The 27,390-nt window shown below is 40.3% G+C and overlaps 1 protein-coding gene across 4 annotated transcripts in view; it reads left to right on the forward strand.

Moving 5' to 3' along the window:
• Positions 1–23,840, forward strand: part of LOC311141932 (MLX-interacting protein-like) — a gene marked incomplete at its 5' end in the record, with an annotated part of 41,409 nt that extends 17,569 nt beyond the window's left edge. The window contains 16 exons of one of the 4 annotated variants that reach the window (XR_014614253.1): positions 1,145–1,230; positions 1,501–1,590; positions 1,849–1,890; positions 4,267–4,507; positions 6,706–6,795; positions 6,996–7,090; positions 7,252–7,849; positions 8,258–8,364; positions 8,470–8,572; positions 8,882–8,994; positions 9,165–9,272; positions 9,816–9,943; positions 10,095–10,218; positions 10,609–10,738; positions 11,752–11,826; positions 12,057–12,140. Coding sequence is in view for 3 of the 4 variants with exons in the window: in XM_084177446.1 (XP_084033572.1) it covers positions 1,145–1,230; positions 1,501–1,590; positions 1,849–1,890; positions 4,267–4,507; positions 6,706–6,795; positions 6,996–7,090; positions 7,252–7,849; positions 8,258–8,364; positions 8,470–8,572; positions 8,882–8,994; positions 9,165–9,272; positions 9,816–9,943; positions 10,095–10,218; positions 10,609–10,738; positions 19,242–19,363 (2,177 nt within the window). Of the gene's footprint in view, positions 1–1,144; positions 1,231–1,500; positions 1,591–1,848; positions 1,891–4,266; positions 4,508–6,705; positions 6,796–6,995; positions 7,091–7,251; positions 7,850–8,257; positions 8,365–8,469; positions 8,573–8,881; positions 8,995–9,164; positions 9,273–9,815; positions 9,944–10,094; positions 10,219–10,608; positions 10,739–11,751; positions 12,141–19,241 lie in introns of those variants that run through there. The other 3 variants (XM_084177446.1, XM_084177448.1, XM_084177447.1) reach the window with 3 other exon arrangements.
• Between the last annotated feature and the right edge of the window lie 3,550 nt (positions 23,841–27,390).

Below are 27,390 nucleotides of genomic sequence, written 5' to 3' on the forward strand. Positions count from 1 at the left end.
ACGGGGGGACCTAGTGAATGACCTGAGAGAGCTGGGACCAAAGTAACAAAGCCTACCATCAGTAACACACTACGCCGCCAGGGACTCAAATCCTGCAGTGCAAGACGTGTCCCCCTGCTTAAGCCAGTACATGTCCAGGCCCTTCTGAAGTTTGCTAGAGTGCATTTGGATGATCCAGAAGAGGGTTGGGAGAATGTCAGATGAAACCAAAATATAACTTTTTGGTAAAAACTCAACTCGTCGTGTTTGGAGGACAAAGAATGCTGAGTTGCATCCAAAGAACACCATACCTACTGTGAAGCATGGGGGTGGAAACATCATGCTTTGGGGCTGTTTTTCTGCAAAGGGACCAGGACGACTGATCCGTGTAAAGGAAAGAATGAATGGGGCCATGTATCGTGAGATTTTGAGTGAAAACCTCCTTCCATCAGCAAGGGCATTGAAGATGAAACGTGGCTGGGTCTTCAGCATGACAATGATCCCAAACACACCGCCCGGGCAACGAAGGAGTGGCTTCGTAAGAAGCATTTCAAGGTCCTGGAGTGGCCTAGCCAGTCTCCAGATCTCAACCCCATAGAAAATCTTTGGAGGGAGTTGAAAGTCTGTGTTGCCCAGCGACAGCCCCAAAACATCACTGCTCTAGAGGAGATCTGCATGGAGGAATGGGCCAAAATACCAGCAACAGTGTGTGAAAACCTTGTGAAGACTTACAGAAAACGTTTGACCTGTGTCATTGCCAACAAAGGGTATATAACAAAGTATTGAGAAACTTTTGTTATTGACCAAATACTTATTTTCCACCATAATTTGCAAATAAATTCATTAAAAATCCTACAATGTGATTTTCTGGAGAAAAAAAATCTCATTTTGTCTGTCATAGTTGACGTGTACCTATGATGAAAATTACAGGCCTCTCTCATCTTTTTAAGTGGGAGAACTTGCACAATTGGTGGCTGACTAAATACTTTTTTCCCCCACTGTATAGCCTACAGTTAATGTGTACAAATCATATTTAATCAATCTGGGTAAATTGATTTCTGCTCTCAAAATCATATTAGGTATATTCTCTGATTAGTATAGAGGGTGTGTTATTTGGTGTTATTTTCGCTCATATGGTAGCTCTTGCATGTGTTCTACTCTACAGATGTGGAAAAGAGAGAGAACCCTGTCTGCCATTTTGTTACTCCTCTGGATGGTACCATGGACATGGAGGACCATCGTCCGGCAGAGGTAAGGAAGGGTAGTGGATTTCAGATTAGATAGGCAACACTACCATACAGCTGCTTCACCCTAATAACCAAACGCTTCTTTTTGATCACTTTTTTATCCCATACGTATCGTTTTAGCTCCTTTGCATTACCTCTTCATTATCAATCATATGATTTTTCCTCTCATCTGTTCCACTCCAACCCATGGCTCTCACCCCTCCTTACCACTCACTCCACTTTCCTGTCAACCTCTCCTCATGTTCTTTTCTCCCTCCCCCTCTATCTTCCATAGGCAATAGCCACAGAGGGTAAATATTGGAAAAGAAGAATTGAAATTGTAATTCGAGAGTATCACAAGTGGAGGACATATTTCAAGAAAAGGGTAGAGTAATGGATTTTGTTATTGCCTGAAATTGTGCCTTTTCTGTGTTTATATTAAAGTACCGCAATGTCGCAATTAAACAAAGTAGGCTAATGTTCAAGACTAAGCAGCAGTAGGCCTATTTTAGGTTCTTGTCAGTTGCTTTAACTGGATGGTGAGGCAACCAGTTGAATATCCTACATTTACTATGCTCTACTACATGTTATACTTTCAATATAGGAATCTGCCAAATAACATAGATTTTCCAATTTGTCACAGTTACAGAAGCACAAGGATGATGATCTCTCAAGCCTTCTCAAGGTATGCATTCTTAGCGTTCTTGTATGTGTTGCTGCCTCTATTCAAATTTGGTAATAACAAAGGAGTGGTTAACACCCAAATAATCAGTACATCTGAAATCTAATGTGAAAATGAAAAATAATAGGTTATTAATGTCACAGAATAAATTAACTAGATGTGGGTAGGAAAGTTGTAGGTTATGTTCTAATGCTGTTTTTGAGTACACATACACTCACTCTCCTATGTATTTATTTGGACAGTGAAGCTAAAACGTTTAATTTGGCTCTATACTTCAGCATTTTGGATGTGAGATCATATTTTTCATATCAGGCAACAGTACAGAATGTCACCTTTTATTTGAGGGTATTTTCATACATATCTGTTTTACCGTTTAGAAATGAAAGCACTTTATGCATCTAGTCCTCCCATTTTAAAGTGTCAGAAGTATTTGGGCAAATTCACTTATGTGTTTTAAAGTAGTCAAACTTTAGGATTTGGTCCCATATTCCTAGCACGCAATGACTACATCCAGCTTGTGACTCTACTAACTTGTTGGATGCATTTGGATTTTGTTTTTGTTGTGTTTAAGATTGTTGTGCCGTATATAAATTAATGGTAAATAATGTATTGTGTCATTTTGTAGTATTTTATTGTAAATAAGAATATAATATGTTTCTGAACACTTGATTACCGAAAATCATGAATGAATCACATGTTTTCAGTTCTGCCCACACATTTTCTATAGGATTGAGGTCAGGGCTTTGTGATGGCCACTCCAATACCTTGACTTTGTTGTCCCTAAGCCATTTTGCCACAACTTTGGAAGTATGCTTGGGGTCATTGTCCATTTGGAAGACCCATTTGTGACCAAGCTTTAACGTCTTGAGATGTTGCTTCAATATATCCACATAATTTTCCTTCCTCATGATGCCATCTATTTTGTGAAGTGCACCTGTCCCTCCTGCAGCAAAGCACCCCCACAGCATGATGCTGCCACCCCGTGCTTCACGGTTGGGATGGTGTTCTTTTGCTTGCAAGCATCCCCCTTTTTTCTCCAAACATAATGATGGTCATTATGGCCAAACAGTTCTAGTTTTGTTTCATCAGACCAGAGGACATTTCTCCAAAAAGTACGATCTTTGTCCCCATGTACAGTTGCAAACCGTATTCTGGCTTTTTTATGGCGGTTTTGGAGCAGTGGCTTCTTCCTTGCTGAGCGGCCTTTCAGGTTATGTCGATATAGGACTCGTTTTACTGTGGATATAGATACTTTTGTACCTGTTTCCTTCAGCATCTTCACAAGGTCCTTTACTGTTGTTCTGGGATTGATTTGCACTTTTCGCACCAAAGTACCTTCATCTCTAGGAGACAGAACGCGTCTCCTTCCTGAGCGGTATGACGGCTGCGTGGTCCCATGGTGTTTATACTTGCGTACTATTGTTTGTACAGATGAACGTGGTACCTTCAGGCATTTGGAAATTGCTCCCAAGGATGAACCAGACTTGTGGAGGTTTACAAAAAAAATTCTGAGGTTTTGGCTGATTTTCTTTTGATTTTCCCATGATGTTAAGCAAAGAGGCACTGAGTTTGAAGGTAGGCCTTGAAATACATCCACAGGTACACCTCCAATTGACTCAAATGATGTCAATTAGCCTATCAGAAGCTTCTAAAGACATTACATCATTTTCTGGAATCTTCCAAGCTGTTTAAAGGCACAGTCAACTTAGTGTATGTAAACTTCTGACCCACTGGAATTGTGATACAGTGAATTATAAGGGAAATAATATGTCTGTAAACAATTGTTGGAGAAATTACTTGTGTCATGCACAAAGTAGATGTCCTAACCAACTTGCCAAAACTATAGTTTGCTTTTGACTACTTTAATACACATAAGTGAATTTCTCCAAATACTTATGACGCGTTCAAATGCGGGCACTAGATACATAGTACTTTCATTTCTAAATGGTAAAACAGAATATATAAGAAAATGCCCTCAAATAAAAGGTGCCATTCTTTACTGTCACTTCATATGAAAAATGTGATCTCAAATCCAAAATGCTGGAGTATAGAGTCAAATCTTCACTGTCCAAATAAATACGTAGGGGAGTGTAATAGGCCTACTTCAATTGTGCAAACAAACACCGCCCAAAAAATAAAATAAAAATAAAAATAAAAAAACAAACACCGCTTGTTGCATAATTATTTGGATTGTTATGAGGCATATGTCTTATCAGAGAGACTGCTTGGAATCAATTTGAGTATGCAATGTGCATATTTCATAATTGTTTTCTTACTCTGTTAAATAGATTAGTTATATGACTGATATGCTGTATAGTGTGTGCACTGCATGTTTTTTTTGTGTGACTGGCTGGCTTGTTGCATTTTGAATACCCCAAGGGGCCAGAAGAGCAGTTTTCGCTGTTTGGGGAGGTCTTTCCAGACACCTTCTGTGTGTCCCTTTGTCAGGATGAGGAAATGGCTGGGCGCCGCGTTGCTCGCAAGAGCTGTGAGTCACCCGTCCCCATGGAGATGGACCCACTCTTTGACATGGACGTGCTGATGTCAGAGTTTTCTGACACACTCTTCTCCACGCTGGCCTCCCACCAGCCCATGGCCTGGCCCAATCCCAGGGAAATAGGTGAGGGCCTGCCACCAACATCCCATTCCATACACCAGGGCTTATCAACTATATTCTTACAGGGGCCAGATTTGATATGAATGATATTTACAGTGGGGAAATAACACATTTATTTAGAAAAGAAGTCCGTTTTTCAATCATGTCAATAACTGTTTTATGCCTCCCCTGTAGTCCCAAATTAAGTCAATTTAATTGATTTGAAGATGTCACTAACTCCCTAGTCCTTGCCGATGACAAGCATACCCATAACATGATGCAGCCACCACCATTCTTGAAAATATGAAGAGTGGTACTCAGTGATGTGCTGTGTTGGATTTGCCCCAAACATAACACTTGTATTCAGGACAAAGATGTAATTTCTTTGCCACATTTTTTTGCAGTATTACTTTAGTGCCTTATTGCAAACAGGATGCATGTTTTGGAATATTTGTATTCTGTACAGGCATCCTTCTTTTCACTCTGTCATTTATGATAGTATTGTGGAATAACTACAATGTTGTTGATCCATCCTCAGTAATCTCCTATTACAGCCATTAAACTCTGTAACTGTTTTAATCTTTGTAGTGACTGGGTGTATTGATACACCATCCAAAGTGTTAAATTAATAACTGCACTATGCTCAAAGGGATATTCAATGTCTGTTTTTTTTTACCCATCTACCAATAGGTGTCCTTCTTTGCGAGGCATTGGAAAACCTCCCTGGTCTTTGTTGTTGAATCTGTATTTGAAATTCACTGCTTGAATGAGGGACCTTACAGATAATTGTGTGTGGGGTAGTCATTTAAAAATCATGTTAAACACAATTATTGCACACAGAGTCCATGCAATTTATTGTTATATATATATATTTAAAAAATATATTTTACCAGGGAAGTTGACTGAGAACACATTCTCATTTAAAGCAACGACCTGGGGAATAGTTACAGGGGAGAGGAGATGAATGAGCCAATTGGAAGCTGGGGATGATTAGGTGGTCAGATTGGGAATTTAGCCAAGACACCGGGGTTAACACCCCTACTCTTACGATAAGTGCCATGGGATCTTTAGTTACCACAGAGATTCAGGACAGCTGTTTAACATCCCAACCGAGAGATGGCACCCTAAAGAGGGCAATGTCCCCAATTGCTGCCCTGGGATATTTTTTTTTACCAGAGGAGAGTGCCTCCTACTGGCCCTCCAATACCACTTCCAGCAGCATCTGGTCTCCCATCCAGGGACTGACCAGAACCAACCCTGCTTATCTTCAGTGGCAAGCCAGCAGTGGGATGCAGGGTGGTATGCTGCTGGCCTACAGGGTGGCTAAGCACATTTTTACTCATGAACCTATTTAGGCTTGTCATGACAAAATGATGGAATTTTATTAATTTGTAAACATTTCTAAAAACATAATTCAACTTTGACATTATGGGGTATTGTGTGTAAATCAGTGACACAAAATCAAAATGTTATCCATTTAAAATGTAGTCTGTAACACAACAAAATGTGGAAAAAGTCAAGGGGTGTGAATACTTTCTGAAGGCACTGTATGTGTTGGCTTTCTTGTGGCGGCAATCGCTGAGAAAAGCAACTCTCCTCCCTAAGCTCACATAGGCTGCTCAGCCATTATTACCCTTGCTTAGTCACCGAACATCTTTATGTAAAAGTAGATCATGATGCTCAGCAGACTACGAAACAAGCGATGTTGCAGGCTAGATGTTGATCGGATAAAGTTTATGATAGCCATAACTGAGTCCGTGATGTTTTTTAACTCAAATCGCGCGCTGCTGTATCAGGCAGTGTAGTGATCTCATCTGTAGTGAAAGCGCCAATAGGCGGGCAGACAGACCCTGTACCCCTGTTAGCAGCTCTGATTGGCTGTAACTCGTATGTTGGGTGATATTGATTGACGGCACTTAATGGGTGGGACTACAGGAAAACATATTCTCCCATTGGAGAATATTGAACGAGGGCTCCTTTTGGCACTAAACATTGGATTTTGCTGGGATTTTTTAACTGTTCTTTTTATTAATGTTCAGAATTGATCAAAGGGCCATTCTAAATTGATACAGGGGCCAGATCTGGCCCGCGGGCCGCCAGTTGAATAGCCCTGCCGTACACCAAGCCTGTTTCTATTCACTCAGATCCACCCAAGCCTTTCCCCAATCAGATCTATAGGAAAAGTCTGTTTGTTTTTCACACCCCATCCATGTTCCCCATAGCTCATGCAGGGAACGCAGACATGATCCAGCCTGGACTCATCCCCCTACAGCCCAACCTGGACTTTATGGACTCCTATGAGCAATTACAAGGTAATGACAATGCACTCTGCCACAGCGACAAACTCTAAAATAATGTCACTTGCACAGTGCACAAACTCTTTAACAGCACCCTGGAGCACCATGTTACTCTCATATGGGAAGTGTAATACAGCAGGTGACATATCCTAACACTTATGAGGGTAGAGTGGATGTTATACTAATTCTAACTAACCTAGAGACTCTTCTTCCAGACTTATTTCACAGCCTCCGTCAGCCCATCTTCCCCTCTGCTTCCCTCACTACCTCATCCGCCACTCCTCTACCCAGCAGCAGCTCTCAATCCCAGGTAAACCCCAACCCTAGGCCCGGTCCCTGTGAACCTCAACCCTAACACACCCACAGACCTAACACACTCCTGCCTTTTATTCTTAGATGTTTTCACAACATCTTACTAGCTGATAACATTATAAATGTGCTATCTTTGCTCTTGTCCTTGTGACTTGATAGGGCCAGCTACTCTCCTCCATGCACCTCTCAGCTGACCTCCCGTCCGTCAGTCCTGACCACAGACTCATCGCCTCCCCAGCCCCCCTGACTATCTCCTCCCCCATGTCAAATCAAACCAGTGGGACCAGTGGAAGCCCCTCTTACGTACAGAACTACATGCCTCTGTTCTCTGGGCCGGTTCCCCCTAGTACTCAGGCTGGAGGCTCCTCCTTCATGCAACCCTCAGCCCTTCCCACGGTGCGGCACACCCAGCCCTGCCAGGGTGCTGCCACGGCAACACCAGTAGCCCCCCCACCCCTGGATGATGCCACAAGCCTGGACGGTTCCACACCCTTATCTATCATCACACAAACAGCCTCCTCCACTGTTATACCCAGTGATGCTGCCACCACCTTCAGTCACAGGTCTAACTTCAGCTCCCTAACCCGGGTACCTCCACCACCACCCCTCCAGCCTCTGGCACCCTCACCTGCCGCCACCCCCCAACACCCACAGACCTTCACCCTGCCCAGACCCATCCAGCCCTCTTGCTCCAACAAAAAGACACGCCGTGTGCAAAGGATTGTTCCTGCCATCTCATCTCACCTCATCCTAACAGGTGAGTTAATCACATCCCAAAAGGTTTAACTGTAGCTGAATATGAATGGTGTATTGATTTAATATCAAATGTAATATTGAATTAATACATGCCTAGCCGGTGCTACCCAGAAAAAAACTACCACATTAGAAACAATAGTATTTATTGAGGTGTGGGGATTACTGCTCCACAGTGTGATCTCACCACAAGGTGGTGCTACCGTCTATCATTATATAGTCAGTTACTATTGTAATGAAAAACTAAATGAAAACTAGTCAATGTTTGCAGGCGAATCAGCCTAAATGATCCTAGCAAAGATCATCAATGACATCCAAGCTCAATATTAGACATTAAATACATGAAAGAATCAGCATTTACCCTGTGGTTTTAATGTCAAAGGCCCTGACTGATGATGTTTTGCTGTCTCAGCACCCTTCCCAGGGCATACCAGTGCAGTGATTGTTACTCCAACCCCCCTGAAAGCAGACGTGGTTCCCTCAACTGGCGTGGTCATCGGCTCCTCCAGCCTATCAAGGGTAAGACCCGGTGTGCTCTGAAGCACCCCCTTTGCTTTCAACTGTTTTATTTAAGATCGTTTTCATTTAATTTGTGTTTTATTTCTTTCCATCCCTCTATCTCAGGCTCCTGGAATTCATATCCTTCCGAAGTCTCCCCAGCTCATTATCCCTAAAGAGGAGACCTACTCTTCCAGCCGCAAGAAACAAAAACCCTCCACAAGTACTGGTGAGAGTGACATACGCCAGGCCCTTACTTTTTTTGTTATATGCATGTACACTAAGCTCAGTCAAGTGTCAGAGGGTGTTTTCCTCCTGTCAAACCTAAGCTATCAATCTATTAGCTCTATGTGTGCATACAGGATGTGGCATGGTAACACATTCATACACATTGTTTTGGAATGTTTACAGTACTGTTCTGCTTTCCATAAAATTATTGAATTGTCTTTAATGTGAGTTGGTGCTCACTGGTGTAGCAGGGTGTAGCAGTCTTTGTTATGATGGTTTTTGGTAAGTGTGGATCATCTGTGTCACCCAGGGCATGAGGGGCGTGGCTCAGGTCAGGGGTCACCGTGTGGGTCAGAGCAGGTCTCCAGTCCTCAGTTTCCCCTCAGCAGCAGCACAGCCCTTTCCAAGAATGAGTCCAACCAGGTAACAGCAGCCCACCCTCCTGCCTACTACTCTCTCTCTGTCTGTGACTGTGTCTGTGTATAACTACAGCTTTTTCAAGCTGGTCCAGTGTTGTGTGCCTGCCGTTGAAGCATTGCAGACTCTGATCATTCTAATTATGTGTGTGTCTGTTCTCTCCCTGTCTGTTCCAGAGCCGTAGGGTGACCCATATCACTGCTGAACAGAAGAGGCGCTTTAACATCAACATCGGCTTCAAAACGCTGTGCAGCCTGGTTCCCACTCTCAAGTCCCAGTCCAATGTAAAGCCATGTCTGTCTGTCATCTGTCTACTGAGTCCTCATACTAATAGCTTTTGGTGGCTTTTATTTAAAGATCAGTTCAGAAGCATAGTGTATGCACATCCAGTTATGTTCAGGTACAAATATAGTATCCATTTCATACACAGACCAAAATCCCACAAATTTACCATGCCTGCTTTTTTATACCAGATTTTTCGTATATATGAAAGGGGTAGGGGGTAAAAAAAACATGGTAAATTAAAAGCACTGTAACCAAATACAGTTATCGTGGGCTGTGTAAATGGTTCTATGCTTTTTTTGCAGGTAAATTCATTAACACTTCCATTGTTTAACACCTCTCTAATGTGAAATGCAAACAGCACCCATGGTTTAATGTTCTTTTACAGGTAATATACCACATCATCAGTCTGAAATGGGTAATGGTAAAGTCATGAAAGAATGATACATACCCACACATTGTTGAATGCTCCAGCAGTTTACGACGTGTCATTTCTACATGACCTTTCCAATATCGGCACCTATTCTTGTTGTGTTTGATACCAGATCAGTAATGCGGCCACGCTGCAGAAGACAGTGGAGTACATTGGGAAGCTGCAGCAGGAGAGGCAGCAGATGCAGGAGGAGACTAAAAGGCTACGGGAGGAGATTGAGGAGGTCAATGCCTCCATAAAGTATGTACTTCCTCACTGTTATCTGTTATCTCTCTCCTCTGAGTAGACGAGTTCAGTAAACTGTATACTGGTACACAGCCTTATGTGATGATACTATGTGTGTGTTTACATGACATAGTAATCTGATCTGTGTGTTATTGCTGTGCCACAGTGTTTGTCAGGAGCAGCTGCCTGCTACGGGGGTGCCCATCACACGCCACCGCTTCGACCACATGCGGGAGAAGTTTGATGAGTACGTGAAGAGCCGCACACTTCAGAACTGGAAGTTTTGGATCGTATCCTTTTTTTTACCCTTATCACTGACATTTAACATGACTTTGTCATAATGATATAAGATTCAATCAGGCTACTTTTAATATTATGCTGGTACATTTTCATTTAGATCAGATGGCTAGATTAGATGCTGTATATAAGCAAAGAAGAGCTATAATTTTTGACTGTTGGAAAAGCCTACCAACCTAAGGTTTCAGGGGGACTTGTGAAAGGTTACGACTGTAGAAAATGAAGTAGTATAATATAGGACTGTATACCATGAGCCATCTGAGTACATCTGAGGTCCTTTCTGTCAGAGGTTCGTTCATATGTCTCCTGAGATATAAATAGGATGCAACTTTGGATCTGTTCCCTCAATAGTGTGTGTTTGACCCTTGACCCATCATCCTTAGTTCAGCATCATCATTAAACCCCTGTTTGAGTCCTTCAATGGGACTGTCTCCACCACAAGCAAAGGGGAGCTGTGTGAGACCACACTGCAGTGGCTGGACCGTCACTGCTCCCTCCATGTGCTGAGGCCCAGTGAGTAAACTACACACATCGCCCCAAACCTCTCTCTCACACACACACACACACAGCATATGTTTTACTGTCATTGTGGGGTCCTAAAATTGATTTCCATTCAAAATTATATTTTCCCTAACTTTAACCCTAACCTTAACCCTTAACCTTAACCCTACCTCCTAAACCTAACACCTAACCCTAAGCCAAAAATAGCCTTTGTCGTTGTAGCGACCTGGGAAATGTCCCCATGAGGGAGAATTTTCCTTGTTATACTATCCTTGTGGGGACTGTACCCACGAGGATAGTATACAAGCCCCCCCACACACACACCCACACACACACATGTTTGTTTTACTATCCTTGTATGGATCAAACAATTGATTCCCATTAAAAATCATATTTTCATGAACCGGTACCCCTAAATCTAACCCGAACTCCTAACCCCTAACCCTAATTGTAACCCTAAACTTAACCCCTGAGCCTGGTCCCCACAAGGATAGTAAAACCAAAAACCCACACAGACACACACACACACAATGTTTTCAATTAAATGTTTTCAAGATTCCCCCATGATTTTCCTGCAAATCAGTCTTCCTGTAGCTGTAGCGTCAGAGTAGGACAGTGAGGAGGTGGATAGAGAAGGGCCAGCTGGCAAATGGTTCCATTACAGCAGTGATATTCAAATGGAATTGCAGTGGGGTTCCAACATTTTAAAAAAAATTCAGGGGAGTGAACCAAAAATTAAGAGTACGTATTATTTCATAGGACAATATACAAACGTTATTGAGAAAGATAATTACAAAAATATATATGTATTGAGTAAATGTACAGAGCCTTCAGAAAGTATTCACACCCCTTGACTTTTTACACATTTTGTTGTGTTACAAAGTGGGATTAAAATGGATTGAATTGTCATTTTTTGTCAATGATCCACACACAATACTCTGTAATGTCAAATTGGAAGAAAAATTCAATTTTTTTTTATTTTTATTAATGAAAAATAAAACACTAATATACTGTATCTTGATTAGATAATTATTCAACCTCCTGAGTCAGTACATGTTATAGTCACCTTTGGCAGCGATTACAGCTGTGAGTGTTTTTGGGTAAGTCTAAGAGCTTTCCATACCTGGATTATACAATATTTGCCCATTTATTCTTTTTAATTGTTTTCAAGTGCTGTCAAGTTGGTTGTTGATCATTGCTAGACAGCCATTTTCAAGTCTTGCCATAGATGTTCAAGTAGATTTAAGTCAAAACTGTAAATAGTCCATTCAGGAACATTTAATGTCGTCTTGGTAAGCAACTCAAGTGTATGTTTGGCCTTGTGTTTTAGGTAATTGTCCTGCTGAAAGGTGTATTTGTCTCCCAGTGTCTGTTGGAAAGCAGACTGAACAAAGTTTTCCTCTAGGATTTTGCTTGTGCTTAGCTCGATTGTTTCTTTTTATCCTAAAAAACTCCCTAGTTCTTGCTGATGACAAGCATACCCATAACATGATGCAGCCATCACCATGCTTGAAAATATGAAGTGGTACTCAGTGTTATTGGATTTGCCCCAAACATAACGCTTTGTATTCAGGACAAAAAGTTAATTTTTGACAATTATTGCCTTATTGCAAACAGGATGCATTATTTGGAATATTTGTGGAGTAACTACACTGTTGTTAATCCATTCTCAGTATTCTCCTATCACAGCCATTAAACTCTGTAACTGTTTAAACATTTCCATTGGCCTCATGGTGAAATCTCTGAGCAGTTTCCTTCCTCTCTGGCAACTGATTTAGGAAAGACGCCTGTATCTTTGTAGTGACTGGGTGTATTGATACACCATCCAAAGTGTAAAACTCATAACTGCACTATGCTCAAAGGGATATTCAATGTCTGCTTTTTTACCCATCTGCAAATAGGTGTCCTTCTTTGCGAGGCATTGGAAAACCTCCCAGGTCTTTGTTGTTGAAGCTGTGTTTGAAATTCACTGCTCCGCTGAGGGACCTTACAGATAATTGTGTGTGTGGGCTACAGAGAGGAGGTAGTCATTCAAAAATCATGTTGAACACTATTATTGCACAAAGAGTGAGTCCATGCAACTTATGTGACTTGTTAAGCACATGTTTACAACTTAACTTATTTAAGCTTGCCATAACAAAGGGGTTGAATACATTTAAGCTTTTCATTTTTAAAGATGTACTATGCAGAAATCATTACACCATTTCCCGTTTGCTAAAATTCTAATAGTTTGCCTAATTTCAGTTTATGTGACAAAACAAGCAAGTATAGTATAGAGAATCATTGTACCATCTAAACGGCTGTGAAATATATTTTCCATAATCAAAAATATTGTATTTTCAAAACTGAAAGTAAAAGATGCAAAAATGAAACAGAAAGAACGGGAAGCATAGAAATAATGCACATAGAACAGATGTACCGCTTCTTAGACTTGCGTTCAATTAGAACGACATATCTATAACTCACATTTCTATGTGAATTTGGTCAGGTCGCCCAAAAAGTTACATATTGCAGCTTTAATTAATTTGTAAAAATGTCAAATAAATAAATTCCACTTTGACATTATTGGGTATTGTGTGTAGATCGGTGACAAATCTCTATTTCATCCATTTTAAATTCATGGTGTAACACAATGTGGAATAAGTAAAGGGGTGTGAATACTCTGAAGGCACTGTATATATTGGTTCTCTTTATTTTGATAGGAGAGATGAAAATGTAATGAATTTGAAGCTAATTTGTTGATGTGAAAATCTAACCCCTTTTTAAGGTTATTTCATTAGATTTGGGGTGGGGTCTACATAATTTCAGGTGGAAAAAATGGGGTTCCAGAAATGTTGGTGAAAATAATTTGAGTCCCCGCTGAAACAGTGAAGCGCCAATGCAGCACATAATGTTTAGCCGGGAACACTGCAGCAGAAGCGAACTCCTTCCTCCGCTACTCTTTAGTCTGCGTGAGGCTACAATACGCTGAGTTACCCGGTGAAGCGATCTGTAGCCTATTGCGTGATTGTGTTTATGAGTCTGTTATTAAAGAATGTGAAACAATGTGTATGTTTACTCATATATGGCTATAAATATTGTATATACATTAGCACCTATGTGTAGAATATTGTGTGTATATATACAGAAATTGGTTCAGTTATGGCTTAAAATAAGTTAAAATGGGCAGAATATTTTATATAAATTTGTGCATATGGTTATATAAAAAGGCTGAAGGCTAAAAACAAACTATACTATATCTAGGCCTATATCTAGTTTCTACAATGTATTTTTGTTTTAAAGAATGTATTTTCATTTTATCTTGTTTTTACACCAACCATTTACTATAAAACATGTATTTATCAACAGATAAGCTTAGCAAAATACAGTAAATGCGTCCGACCTTCTCCCTAACCCATGTTGCCGGAAAGTATGTCAGGAGCTCCTCCAGTTGACGTTCCGGGCTCTGAAAGAACCAGGTATCTAGCAGGTTGTCGACACATTCGCCTACATCAGCCGGTGGGGCGAATGCTAGCGTGCCGAGCTCCCTGATCTCTTGGGCGTAGTCGGTGTCGTTGAGGTACTTTTGTCGCACTTTGGGAAGTACTTGTACTTTTCGCCAAATGGCCTGTTTCATGTGAAAGAAGCAACCCCGGTTGTGGGTCCCAGAAAACACCTTTGTGAAGGCTTTAAAAGCCGCTGGCTTGAAGTCAGTCATGATGGAGTCTGGTTTCAGGTCTTGCCTCTTCAGCGCCGCAAATGCACGAGTGTATGTTCCCTAAAAATAGAAAATATATAATGTTAGACTGCATGGTTAGGCCTACATGTTGTCCTTAATTTAAAAAATGTATGAACGCTTTATGAACACTTTAATGAACACTTCAATAAAACAACGTCAATAGTAATTGTTGATATATACCTTCAATCTTATTGGGCAGCAACATGAAGACTGTTGGAACCATGTGTCCCTCCTGCAACCCATGAATGGTGTGTACACGGTCTTATAAATGTTATCACTATACTTATTAAAAATCAAAGTTCTTCCAGAGTTTTTGTAGAATCAAGATAGACTTTATTTCACAAAGCAACAGAAGCCGAGCTGGTCTGCAGAGCAACTAAACTCCCAACACTTGGCCCTCAGTTTATATACAATTTCCATTCCTGCTTGTTTTACATACTCTTTAGCTTAAACCCTCCCAGTTCAGTTTCTCCAGCCTTCATCTTTTGACCGCTCCGCCCACTATCTTTATTTATGATAGTGGCAAAATCTAACCCTATTCAGTCTCCTCCTTCTATTTATCTAGTCTGGAAACAATAGTGGCAGAACCAGGCTTTCTCATGTAAAAAATAACAGAGCCATCTCCTGGCTCTGCTCTGTTTATTCCAAAACATATCAATCCATACTTAAATATCGTTTACACATGGCAGGTCCATAACCCATTCTCAACCATATACATTTAAGACTTTCCTCATGCATAACAGTATAATCAATCAAGAGACATGTCCTGACTCTGGCTCAGACTCCCTCCTTGTGTACCACTCGGTACCACACTCCGTATTCACTTAGTCGTAATGCTTGTCTTTATGATTAACTATGTTTTAATCTTTATAGTCTAAAAATATGTACCATGTTTAACCTATGGTCTGACCTTGTGTACCACTCGGTACCATGGCTCAGTATGATCTACTGAAAAATACCCAACAACAATTGGCTGAACAAAGGAGGGGTTGTCTTGAATGTTCCATCTACGTCTTTTGAGTCTCACAGGTATTCCAAGTTGCGTGTGCTTGTGAAGATCCAAATTCTGTCTGGCTGGGGTCCGCTGTCATGCTGGAGGAACAGTTCTCCATTGTAGCCCTTATAGCTGTCAGGGATGACGAGTTTGGAGAGGGATGTAGGTACAGGGGGTGCCGCGTTCTTTTGTTGGTGCCTCTGCACCAACTTCTTCATGTTCTTCAGAGAGGGCATTTCTCCCCAAATAGACGCAGGGAAGCCATGTTTCATTCTAGGTATCCAGGCTTCTCTCCTTTGGACAATTCATCACCTTTTGGATCCGAATCCGAGCATTGTCCGGGATATGGTGTGTTCTCCAGATAACTTGGAGGTAATGCAATCAGTGAGGGTTGTGCGATCTCGGCATTCGAAAGCATCATAGAATATTTGGATTATTAGCATATGAACGACTTGCAATTAAATTTCTGGACTATCGAAGCCATCCATCGGACCCATTTACTGTATATAGATCCGGCAGTTCAAAGAGGATAGTTTCAAAGGTAATCTATTGGGGCTAGTTATTGTTAATTAGCAGCATACTTTAGTTTGTGTGTCTATTATTATTTAACATTTAATTAGGACCTAAAACTAGAACCGTCTTTTGGGCTTCATGGGAATGTAAAATTGTAATACATTCTAAAAACATTTTACTTGTCCAAAATCGTGTGACATAAAACACTACTTGCCTATCAATATAATAAGCATTTCCCTGTGAAATTAGACATGCAACTTGAACCCTGTTTCAACAATCAGGTGAATCAGATTTTATTTAAAAAAATTTACAGTAAAGTGAACATTTAAAAAAATTATGGAAGTCTCATACTTTACAGTCCAAACTATACAGGCTAAAATTGTAATAAAAAAAACGGGGTTCAAAAGCTAAGAAGCTTTATTTCCTTGTAATACAATTTATTCACTGGCTTCACCTGTGTCCTCGCCAACCAGAGTAGGGCAGCACTTTACAACATTCCAATGTTATAGTCTTGTGAATCTCTCATGCATATTTTTATATTGAAAATTGGAACAATGGGAGAGATGGACAAATGCTGATTTCAAAACAAAATGGATTACATTCTTATTCACATTGTCAAGACATGAGGTGAGTATCAAAATAGTGTTAAAAGTTGAACCTCAGATCTTTAGTATAATGTGGTATTCAGTTCTGTTGAAATAGCCTACATTTTCCGTATCATAGTGAAACTACATAAAATGACATAGGCCAAATGGATTTTGTGATGTCCTATATTACATTTACTTATTTAGACTGTTAAAAGGTAAGGGGAAAGGCAGACATTTTATATAAACATTGGATTTCTTGATGTCAATACCAAAGCTGATAATTGTGACAACTTGATTGAATTGGAATTATGTGAATAATGATGATGACGGTATAGCCTAACCCTTTAATCATAGGTTATTGTTACTTTGTGTCTCTAAAATCAAATGTTTCCATTTCTATAGACGTGACAGTCTGTTTTAACTGAAACATCCAATTATCAGCCTTTTACCAGATCAATTTTTCTGCATTACATTTTTTATTTTCATAACTGATCAAAATTAAGTATGCTATAGCCTATAGATAATATTCTGCCCATATGAACACATTTATCGTAGGTCATATAAAAAACACCTATGCATGATTTAATGAAAAGCAGCAAACAGACACATTGTTTCACATTCTTTAATAAAAGACTCGTAAACAGAAACAGGCAATAGGCTATACAGCTGGATTCACATTTTCCACGCCAAATAAGCCTACAAGGACACTTGAGGTATCTCAACGAAGTTTATTGTGCGAGGGGGTTGTGCTCTGCATAGTACTTTCCTCAAAAAGTTTTGCTCGACAAAAAGCCTGAAAAACGTTGAATACCACTGTATGTGTGAGGTACGCTATACTTCTTTTTTTTTTTGAATGTATATAAGTCAATTTCACCCCCATTTTCTTTGTAAGGAAATATTTGCCTCCTGATGTGACATGGTCTCACACACTATCACACACAATATTTTCCCTGTCACTTATTTACAAGAATGAACACATTCTCTTTCAGTCTCTTGTTCAACCTGTGTCTCTCACACACTCAATCTAAGAGGAAGGGATGTTGACATCAGAGATGATCATCACTGGAGACAGTTCAGTTCACTAGGTTACAGTGCCTAGTGAAAGTCTACACACCCCTTGCACATTTTCCTAAAAATTGATTAAATTAGATCTTGCTCACGCTCAGTAAATTTGGTTAGGAATCATTGATGGACAGCAATATTCAAACCTTATCTCTGATTTTCAAACAAATTTAAGTCAGGACTGAGACTGGACCATTCAGGAACACTCAACACCTATTGGTGTTGTGGAAAATAACCACTATACTTTATTACAAATCAGTCCTTCCAGAGTGTTTGTGGGATTAAAAATGACTTAATTATAATGTCAACAAAGCCAGGCCAATCTGCAGATTCGCCCCCTCTCTCCTACCTATATAGTCTCCTTCCCCCACCCTAGGTTCAAATCCCTCCCTCTTCAGTTTCCTGCTCTTTATCACTCCGCCCACTTCCTTTGTCTCTGAGGGTGGCTAAATTCGACTTTCATTAAGTTCAGAATCACATAGTACTACAATCAATCAACCCTTATCTTGCAAAAACACTCATGTTTAGTTTAAACTCTGTTCAACCCCCGCTCTTTTCACTGTGTTTGAAGATAGAAACAAAAGGCTCAAGCCAGTTTCAGTCTTTGATATGATAAGACAACCATGGATCTAAGTAAGAGCAAGCAATTTGACCCTGGGTCAGCTTCCCTCTTTATCCCCACACACACAGTGAAATGACCCAATTACATTCCTGGCCCAGTAACAAATAATTCTAACTCTATGTTCGTGATTAACCCAGTTTATCTCATAGTCTATTAAAAATACACATAATTGGAAAGCTGTCATAGTGTGTCTTTGGCATTACATTTGTGTAATAGTCCCAGGATTAGGTATTTGAGTATTGTGGTGGCAGCATCATGTTATGAGTATGCTTTTCACCGGCAGGGACTGGGGAGTTTGTCAGGATCTAAATAAATATGAAAGGAGCATAGCCCAGGTAGAAAGTTCGAGGAAACCCTGCCACAGTCTTCTGAATACCTAACCCTGGGATACAGTTGTATTTTCCAGTGGGCCTATTACACAAATGTAATGCCAAAGACCAACCAGAATGGCTTTCCAAGAGGTGTTAAGTGTTCCTGAATGGTCCAGTCTCAGTCCCGACTTAAATTTGCGTGAAAATCTGAGCCAAGGTTTGAATATTGCTGTCCATCAATGATTCCCAACCAAATTTACTGAGCTTGAGCAATTTATATAAAAACAATGGATATATGTTGCCTTAAGAGTTGTGCAAAGTTGGTGTCTTATTCAAAATGATTCAAAGCTGTAATGGCTATTAAGGGCTTCCACCAAGTATTAAAGTAAAGATTCACCCATTGTTTATGTTTCATTGTTTTTGTGCATCTCTGAGCGATGTTCTATCGATTCCCAGGGTCATAGACTTTTACTAGCGACTGTATATTACTACCATCTGATTAGCATGCTTTTGGAAGTAGGATCATGAAGAGTCATATACACAATCTTACTGAGAGGCATGCTAGCTCCTTGTCTTTATCTTTGTCTGTTATTTCATAAATTATTTTATGGAGGATTTTTTTTTTTTTTACTTGTTTTGTGTAACTTGTTGTCACACAAAATGTAAACTGTGATGAATGTATAGCTGATTGGTCTTTCTGTTGTCCAGTGGTACTGAACACTCTCCGACAGCTCAGCACAAGCACATCCATCCTTACCGACCCCACCCTTCTGCCTGAGGAAGCCACCCAGGCTGTCATCAACACCCACAGGCACTCTGCAGACTCCTAGCCGCACCTCGAGGGGAGGAGTGGTTCAGATAGAGTGCATGATCTTAGTACCCTATAGTACAGCACTCCACAGAGGGTCTCTACCACAAACTACTCTAACCTCTCCAGATTGAAAAATACCTTGAAACTACAGTATGGAAAAGCACCAGCACTAGTTTGTCTTAAAGGTAATCCAAAGAGGTTACTCTGTCTTCCACCCTATCCATTACCATTTAGAACAGGACATGAAGTTTATGGTCTTTGGATACGTGACCTCATCCAGCTTACTGACCTCTCATTCCTACACATCGAGTGGGCTTTGCGGTCAACAACCCAAACTCGGTGCATTACTTTGGATGATTAATACACACAACACATAGAACAACATTTACAGCATATTTTGAATATGGCAATAACGTTGCTCTTTGTTGATGTAACTCTACACTGTTGATGGTGGAACTCCCAATTCGTTTTTAGGCTTGCAGTGCCTTCAGAAAGTATTCACACCCCTTGACTTTTTCTACATTTTGTTGTGTTACAGCCTGAATTTAAAATGGATTACATGTAGTTTTTTTGTCACTGGCCTACGCACAATACCCCATAATGTCAAAGTGGAATTATGTTTTTCGATTTAAACCCCCCCCCCCCAAATTGATTAAAAATTAAAAGTTGAAATGTCTACAGTCAATAAGTATTCAACCCCTTTGTTATGGCAAGCCTAAATAAGTTCAGGAGTAAATATTTGCTTAACAAGTCACATAAGTTGCATGGACTCACTCTGTGTGCAATAATCGTGTTTAACATGATTTTTGAATGACTAACTCATCAATGTACCCCACACATACAATTATCTGTATGGTCCCTCAGTCGAGCAGTGAATTTGAAACACAAATTCAACCATAAAGACCAGGGAGGTTTTCCAATGCCTTGCAAAGAAGGGCACCTATTGGTATATGTGTAAAAAAAAAAAAAAAATGCATTGAATATCCCTTTGAGCATGGTGAAGTTATTAATTCACTACAAAGATACAGAAATCCTTCCTAACTCAGTTGCCGGAGAGGAAGGAAACCAACTGCTCACAGTTAGAGTTTAATGGCTGTGATAGGAGAAAACTGAGGATGGATCAACAACATTGTAGTTACTCCACAATACTAACCTAATTTGAGGGAAAAGAAGGAAGCCTGTACAGAATTTTATTTTCTTCTCCAAAACAGGCATCTTGTTTGCAACAAGGCACTAAAGTAATACTGTATACAATTTGGCAAAGCAATTCACTTTTTGTCCTGAATACAAAGTGTTATGTTTGGGGCAAATCCAATACAACACATTACAGAGTATCACTCTATATTTTCAAGCATATAGTGGTGGCTGCATCATGTTATGGGTATTGTTAGGTTCTGAACAAACAGAGTAAAAACTCAAACGGACGACTAGGAAAAGCTGAAACCAAGTTTATTCCCCCACTGGGTCAAACAGCTGCAAAGACATGTTAACACAAGCATATATATTTATACCCTCCTCCTAGGCGGAGTCAACTCCTTGCACATCTAAACAGCCAATATATCTCTGTTGCAAGTCAGGACTTAATTGGTTCCTCTCGTGGGCATGGAAGTATATGTGTGTAACAGGACTGTTCCTTGTCACTTCATCTGACCCGACCTCGGGCTAAATTCCTCACTCCTCCCTACTCCACGGCTGTCCTACCTTATCAGTGACTGAAACCAGACTTGCACTTTGCTTCCCTCCTTAGGAGCCACGAGATTTAACAATACCATATTTTGACAGAATGTAAACTTTCTGCACTCACCCTTCCTCACTCAGTAACTTTCCATACACCTAGTTCTTTCCCACCCTCCATTGACCCCAACATATACATTCATTATACATGTAAAGTAATCAATAAGTTCTAGTATGGTAACATGAACAAGTATATTTCAAGCTAGAATCCAATAGTATGCTTGCAATCGTTAAGGACTGGGGAGTTTTTCAGGTTAAAAAAGAAACCAGGAAATCCTGGTTCAGTCTGCTTTCCACCAGACACTGGGAGATGAATTCACCTTTCAGCAGCACAATAACCTAAAACACAAGACCAAATCTACACTGGAGTTGCTTACCAAGAAGACAGTGAAAGTTTCTGAGTGGCCGAGTTACAGTTTTCACTTAAATCTACTTGAAAATCTATGGAAAGACCTGAAAATAGTTGTCTAGCAATGATCCACAACCAAATTGACAGAACTTGAAGAATTTTGAAAATAATAATGGGCAAATGTTGTACAATCCAGGTGTGGAAAGCTCATAGAGACTTACCCAGAAAGACTCACAGCTGTAATCGCTGCCAAAGGTGCTTCTGCAAAGTTCTGACTCAGGGGTTTGAATACTTACGTAAATTAGATATTTCTAAATTTCATTTTCAATACATTTGCTAAAATGTCTAAAAATGTGTTTTCACTTTGTCATTATGGGGTATTGTGTGTAGATGGGTGAATTCAGTCTGTAACACTTTTTTTTTGGAACAAGTCAAGGGGTATGAATACCTTCTGAAGGCACTGTACTTTGGCAGGCAAATAGCATGGTGTTTGAACTCTAGGGGATTTACCGTGCTTGCTCGTTTTGTTTAATCTTTTTGTTTTTATTCAGCTTTTAAATTGTTATTTAAGGTATGAAACAAAGAAAGCAGCATATGAATTGTCATAAAAGGGAAATATCTCTTGAATGAGTTGTAGCATCCTGAGATTCTGTTGTTGTTTTCTCTGTTTGAATGACAGTGAGTGTGGATACATTGAGTGTTATCAAAAAGGCTATAAAACAAACCAAAGGCTTAGCACTGATTGGCAGTATGCTTTGAGTGCTCTGAAAGCCTTCAGTAACTACTTACTACTGTTTTTTCATTCTCATCATTTGGCTCAGGTGCCTTTGCATCTGGTGGGGTCTCAAACTCTTGCACAGTTGTCTTCCCTCCATGAAGTGGGAGGGAGGGTGTCCCAGTTCTTTGTGGCCAGACATTCTGGGTATTCTACCCTTTTTCTTGGGGGAGGTTGGACTGTGCAAATCATACCAGAAGTCTTTAATATCCTCAGATGAAGTTAAGCCAAAGTTTATCCATGGAAAAGTGTTTTCACTCAAGGAAGATTCTGCCTTTACTAATGGACCCTGAGTGGTTCGAGGACAAGGCCATGGACAGATCTGAAGCACTTTGAGCACATTTAACCTTACACGCTGCAGCCTACCTTTCATTCAGTAATTTAAACAAATTAACTTTGTGCTATAGGAGCATTCAAACATTATGTGGTGAATGTTGCTCTTTTCTTGTTCTCTCAGGGATGCGCTGGTGAGCGTTTTATGCTGTTCCCTATAACCAAACGAACAAACACAATCAGGATATTTTAAGCTGAAGAAAGCATCAGCTATAAGCATACAAGTTACATACGTATGTTTGATGTTCTTTTTTTGTTTCACATAATCAAGTCATCCTTATGTCTAACGTATGCTTATGACAGCATTATGCTAGCCTGTCAAAGATGCATATCTCTTCTCATAGTTCAGATCTTATTTGTCTAAGATACAGTTAAACATTATAGGCCATATTGCAAAAGTAGAAACATTAATTTCACATCCCTTTCCTTTATTTGTCTCAGAAACCCTGACCTACATTGGCACATTGTGGGAGGCATTTAGAGAGACTACTTCTTTATTAGCAATGCACCTCAGAACAGCAAATACATGGATATACTTTATTACTGTAACTCATGACTGTTGCAGGGTGATATTTTGTCTATTTTTATTTCAACAATATGCACATTTGTGTTAACACTCTTCAGGCAGTCTTTAATGTAACTGATTGCTTGCTTTTTTTTCTGTATTTATTACTTTGATGCATAACAGAGTTTGCTTTGAATTAAATCACATTTAGCACCATTGGTTCTGTATTTCATCAATGTATGTAATTTTTCTTAGAGGCTATATGGGCTTTACGAGAGTCCTTAATAGATGTCTCAATAACTGCGATCACCCGTTTGCACCCTTTGCTACTCTACGAGTGGAGTACCCTTTATCCTATGACTGGGGACTATATTATTGTTACAAGATTCTGAGCCCCATGTACAGTATTGACCACATCAGACAGCATTATGTGGGCTAATCACAACTAACATTAATCTAGTGTCATTCAGATCAAAGGTTTTATTTCTGTTCCATTCAAAGGGAATTGGAACTATGCAAAGACTCCAAAAGGACAAGAGCAGATGGATGTCATTAAAAAAATGTGTTTGCCAAGCAGTTATTATGTGGGGAAAGTTTCCAATATTCCTCTGTCAAGAATCATGACATGTTTTATGTTATAAAACAAGGATTAACAATTTTGTTTAAGGGGAGATTTCATTTATGAGATTACTTTTTGGAAGTCCTTGTCTTTTTATGTTTGTTCCCCCTGAGATACAGTAAATAAGTGTTGTAAATATTCTCTTTCTTGGTCTACAAAGTAAAGACATTTTTCCTTTTTACATGGTTTCTGTGTTTTTGTACTGTGTTTTAGGTAACATCAATATCCTCCTTTCTTGCGTTCCCGAGTGCATATGTCGCAAGTCTAGGAAGTATGACAACGGTACAGTTTTCTGCTCTTTGACAGTTTCACTCATGTTCAAGAAATTATTATTTAAAAAATTTATTGCATGTTAACTGATTTGCATCAGGTATAATACCTGGCATTTCCAATGATGGCTAACATTATTGTATGATATCAACTGATAACAATGATACTGTAAGTCCAAGAATTGGCTGTAACTAGTGGAATATGAAATATAGAAATGGAAGTAATTTTCTACTGTTAAAAAAGGACTACAGTGTCAACATAATCATCCGTTGCTTTGGTGGGTGCTTATATTTGTGTGTGTATTATAGGTACAGTGGGGGGGAAAAGTATTTAGTCAGCCACCAATTGTGCAAGTTCTCCCACTTAAAAAGATGAGAGAGGCCTGTAATTTTCATCATAGGTACACGTCAACTATGACAGACAAATTGAGAAAAAAATTCCAGAAAATCACATTGTAGGATTTTTAATTAATTAATTAGCAAATTATGGTGGAAAATAAGTATTTGGTCACCTACAAACAAGCAAGATTTCTGGCTCTCACAGACCTGTAACTTCTTCTTTAAGAGGCTCCTCTGTCCTCCACTCATTACCTGTATTAATGGCACCTGTTTGAACTTGTTATCAGTATAAAAGACACCTGTCCACAACCTCAAACAGTCACACTCCAAACTCCACTATGGCCAAGACCAAAGAGCTGTCAAAGGACACCAGAAACAAAATTGTAGACCTGCACCAGGCTGGGAAGACTGAATCTGCAATAGGTAAGCAGCTTGGTTTGAAGAAATCAACTGTGGGAGCAATTATTAGGAAATGGAAGACATACAAGACCACTGATAATCTCCCTCGATCTGGGGCTCCACGCAAGATCTCACCCCGTGGGGTCAAAATGATCACAAGAACGGTGAGCAAAAATCCCAGAACCACACGGGGGGACCTAGTGAATGACCTGCAGAGAGCTGGGACCAAAGTAACAAAGCCTACCATCAGTAACACACTACGCCGCCAGGGACTCAAATCCTGCAGTGCTAGACGTGTCCCCCTGCTTAAGCCAGTACATGTCCAGGCCCGTCTGAAGTTTGCTATAGTGCATTTGGATGATCCAGAAGAGGATTGGGAGAATGTCATATGGTCAGATGAAACCAAAATATTACTTTTTGGTAAAAACTCAACTCGTCGTGTTTGGAGGACAAAGAATGCTGAGTTGCATCCAAAGAACACCATACCTACTGTGAAGCATGGGGGTGGAAACATCATGCTTTGGGGCTGTTTTTCTGCAAAGGGACCAGGACGACTGATCCGTGTAAAGGAAAGAATGAATGGGGCCATGTATCGTGAGATTTTGAGTGAAAACCTCCTTCCATCAGCAAGGGCATTGAAGATGAAACGTGGCTGGGTCTTTCAGCATGACAATGATCCCAAACACACCGCCCGGGCAACGAAGGAGTGGCTTCGTAAGAAGCATTTCAAGGTCCTGGAGTGGCCTAGCCAGTCTCCAGATCTCAACCCCATAGAAAATCTTTGGAGGGAGTTGAAAGTCTGTGTTGCCCAGCGACAGCCCCAAAACATCACTGCTCTAGAGGAGATCTGCATGGAGGAATGGGCCAAAATACCAGCAACAGTGTGTGAAAACCTTGTGAAGACTTACAGAAAACGTTTGACCTGTGTCATTGCCAACAAAGGGTATATAACAAAGTATTGAGAAACTTTTGTTATTGACCAAATACTTATTTTCCACCATAATTTGCAAATAAATTCATTAAAAATCCTACAATGTGATTTTCTGGATTTTTTTTTCTCCTCATTTGGTCTGTCATAGTTGACGTGTACCTATGATGAAAATTACAGGCCTCTCTCATCTTTTTAAGTGGGAGAACTTGCACAATTGGTGGCTGACTAAATACTTTTTTCCCCCACTGTATGTGTGAATTGGATATGTGTTTTTTTGCATATCCCAATGCCCCCTCAGACAACGGCGACCCTGGCGCAATTAGGGTTAAGTGCCTTGCTCAAGGGCACAGACTGATTTTTCACTTTGTCGGCTCGGGATTCTAACTAGCGACCTTTCAGTTACTGGCTCAGCGCTCTAACTGCTAAGCTACCTGCCGCCCTATGATAGATGATTTATTTGAAAAGATAATGCATGTCTTGGCGTTAGGGATCTGCTCCTTCAGGGTAGCTCACTGCCAGAGCGAAGCGTCATATGAAGATTATAATATAACTACAGTCAGTGAGCACGCAGAACTCAGACAGGTGGAGGCTGTGGTGGTGGCGGAATATCAGAAACAGCAAGCATAGCAAGTAACAGCTAGTTACAGCAGCACGGCAGCAAGAGACACCAGCACGTGACATCCGGCATTGAGGAAGCATGTGTAGAACTGGTCAACTTAAATAGACCATGTAATTAGTGTGAATACAATTGGTGCGATATCAGGTTTCCCTTCTGAACTGACTACGCTTAATTTCAGAAAGGAAACACCACGTGTACGTTTTACCATTTATTAGAAAAGATAACAATGCATGTCTTGGCGTTAGGGCTCTGCTCCTTCAGGGTAGCTCACTGCCAGAGCCAAATGTCATATGAAGATGATAATATAACTACAGACAGTGAGAATGAGATGCTATATCAAATCCCCCAAAACTGCAGAAACCCAAGCCAGACGATTAACTGAGTACGGCAGAAAGTGCAGTTTAAGAGCTTTCAGTAGACCAGCAAAGGTAATTCTACCATACATGACTGGACTACTAACCAATGTGTGAATACTAACCATGTGTAGCATGATTTAATGCAGTCGTATAACTATTTCACGATGCACCGCCGGGTACCCTCGATGAGGCAAGATGAACAGTCATCTTGGTACTTGGGAAATACAGTGCATTCGGAAAGCATTCAGACCCCTTTTTTACATTTTGTTATGTTACAGCCTTATTCTAAAATGTATTAAATTACTTTTTTCCCTCAATCTACTCACAATACCCCATAATGACAAAGCGAAAACTGTTTTTGGGAAATACCTTATTTACATAAGAATTCAGACCTTTTGCTATGAGACTCGAAATTGAGCTCAGGTGCATCCTGTTTCCATTGACCATCCTTGAGATGTTTCTACAACTTGTTTGGAGTCCACTTGTGCCAAATTCAATTGATTGGACATGATTTGGAAAGGCAGACACCTGTCTATATAAGGTCCCACAGTTGACAGTGCATGTCAGAGTAAAAACCAAGCCATGAGGTCGAATGAATTGTCCGTAGAGCTCCGAGACAGGATTGTGCCGAGGCACAGATCTGGGGAAGGGTACCAGAACATTTCTGCAGCATTGAAGGTCCCCAAGAACACAGTGGCCTCCATAATCTTTAAATGGAAGAAGCTTGGAACCCCCAAGACTCTTCATAGAGCTGGGCAAACTGAACAATCGGGGGAGAAGGGCCTTAGTCAGAGAGGTGACCAAGAACCCAATGGTCA

Source organism: Coregonus lavaretus, assembly GCF_964263955.1.
Source record: "Coregonus lavaretus genome assembly, chromosome: 14".
In the NCBI taxonomy this organism is placed as follows: domain Eukaryota; kingdom Metazoa; phylum Chordata; class Actinopteri; order Salmoniformes; family Salmonidae; genus Coregonus; species Coregonus lavaretus.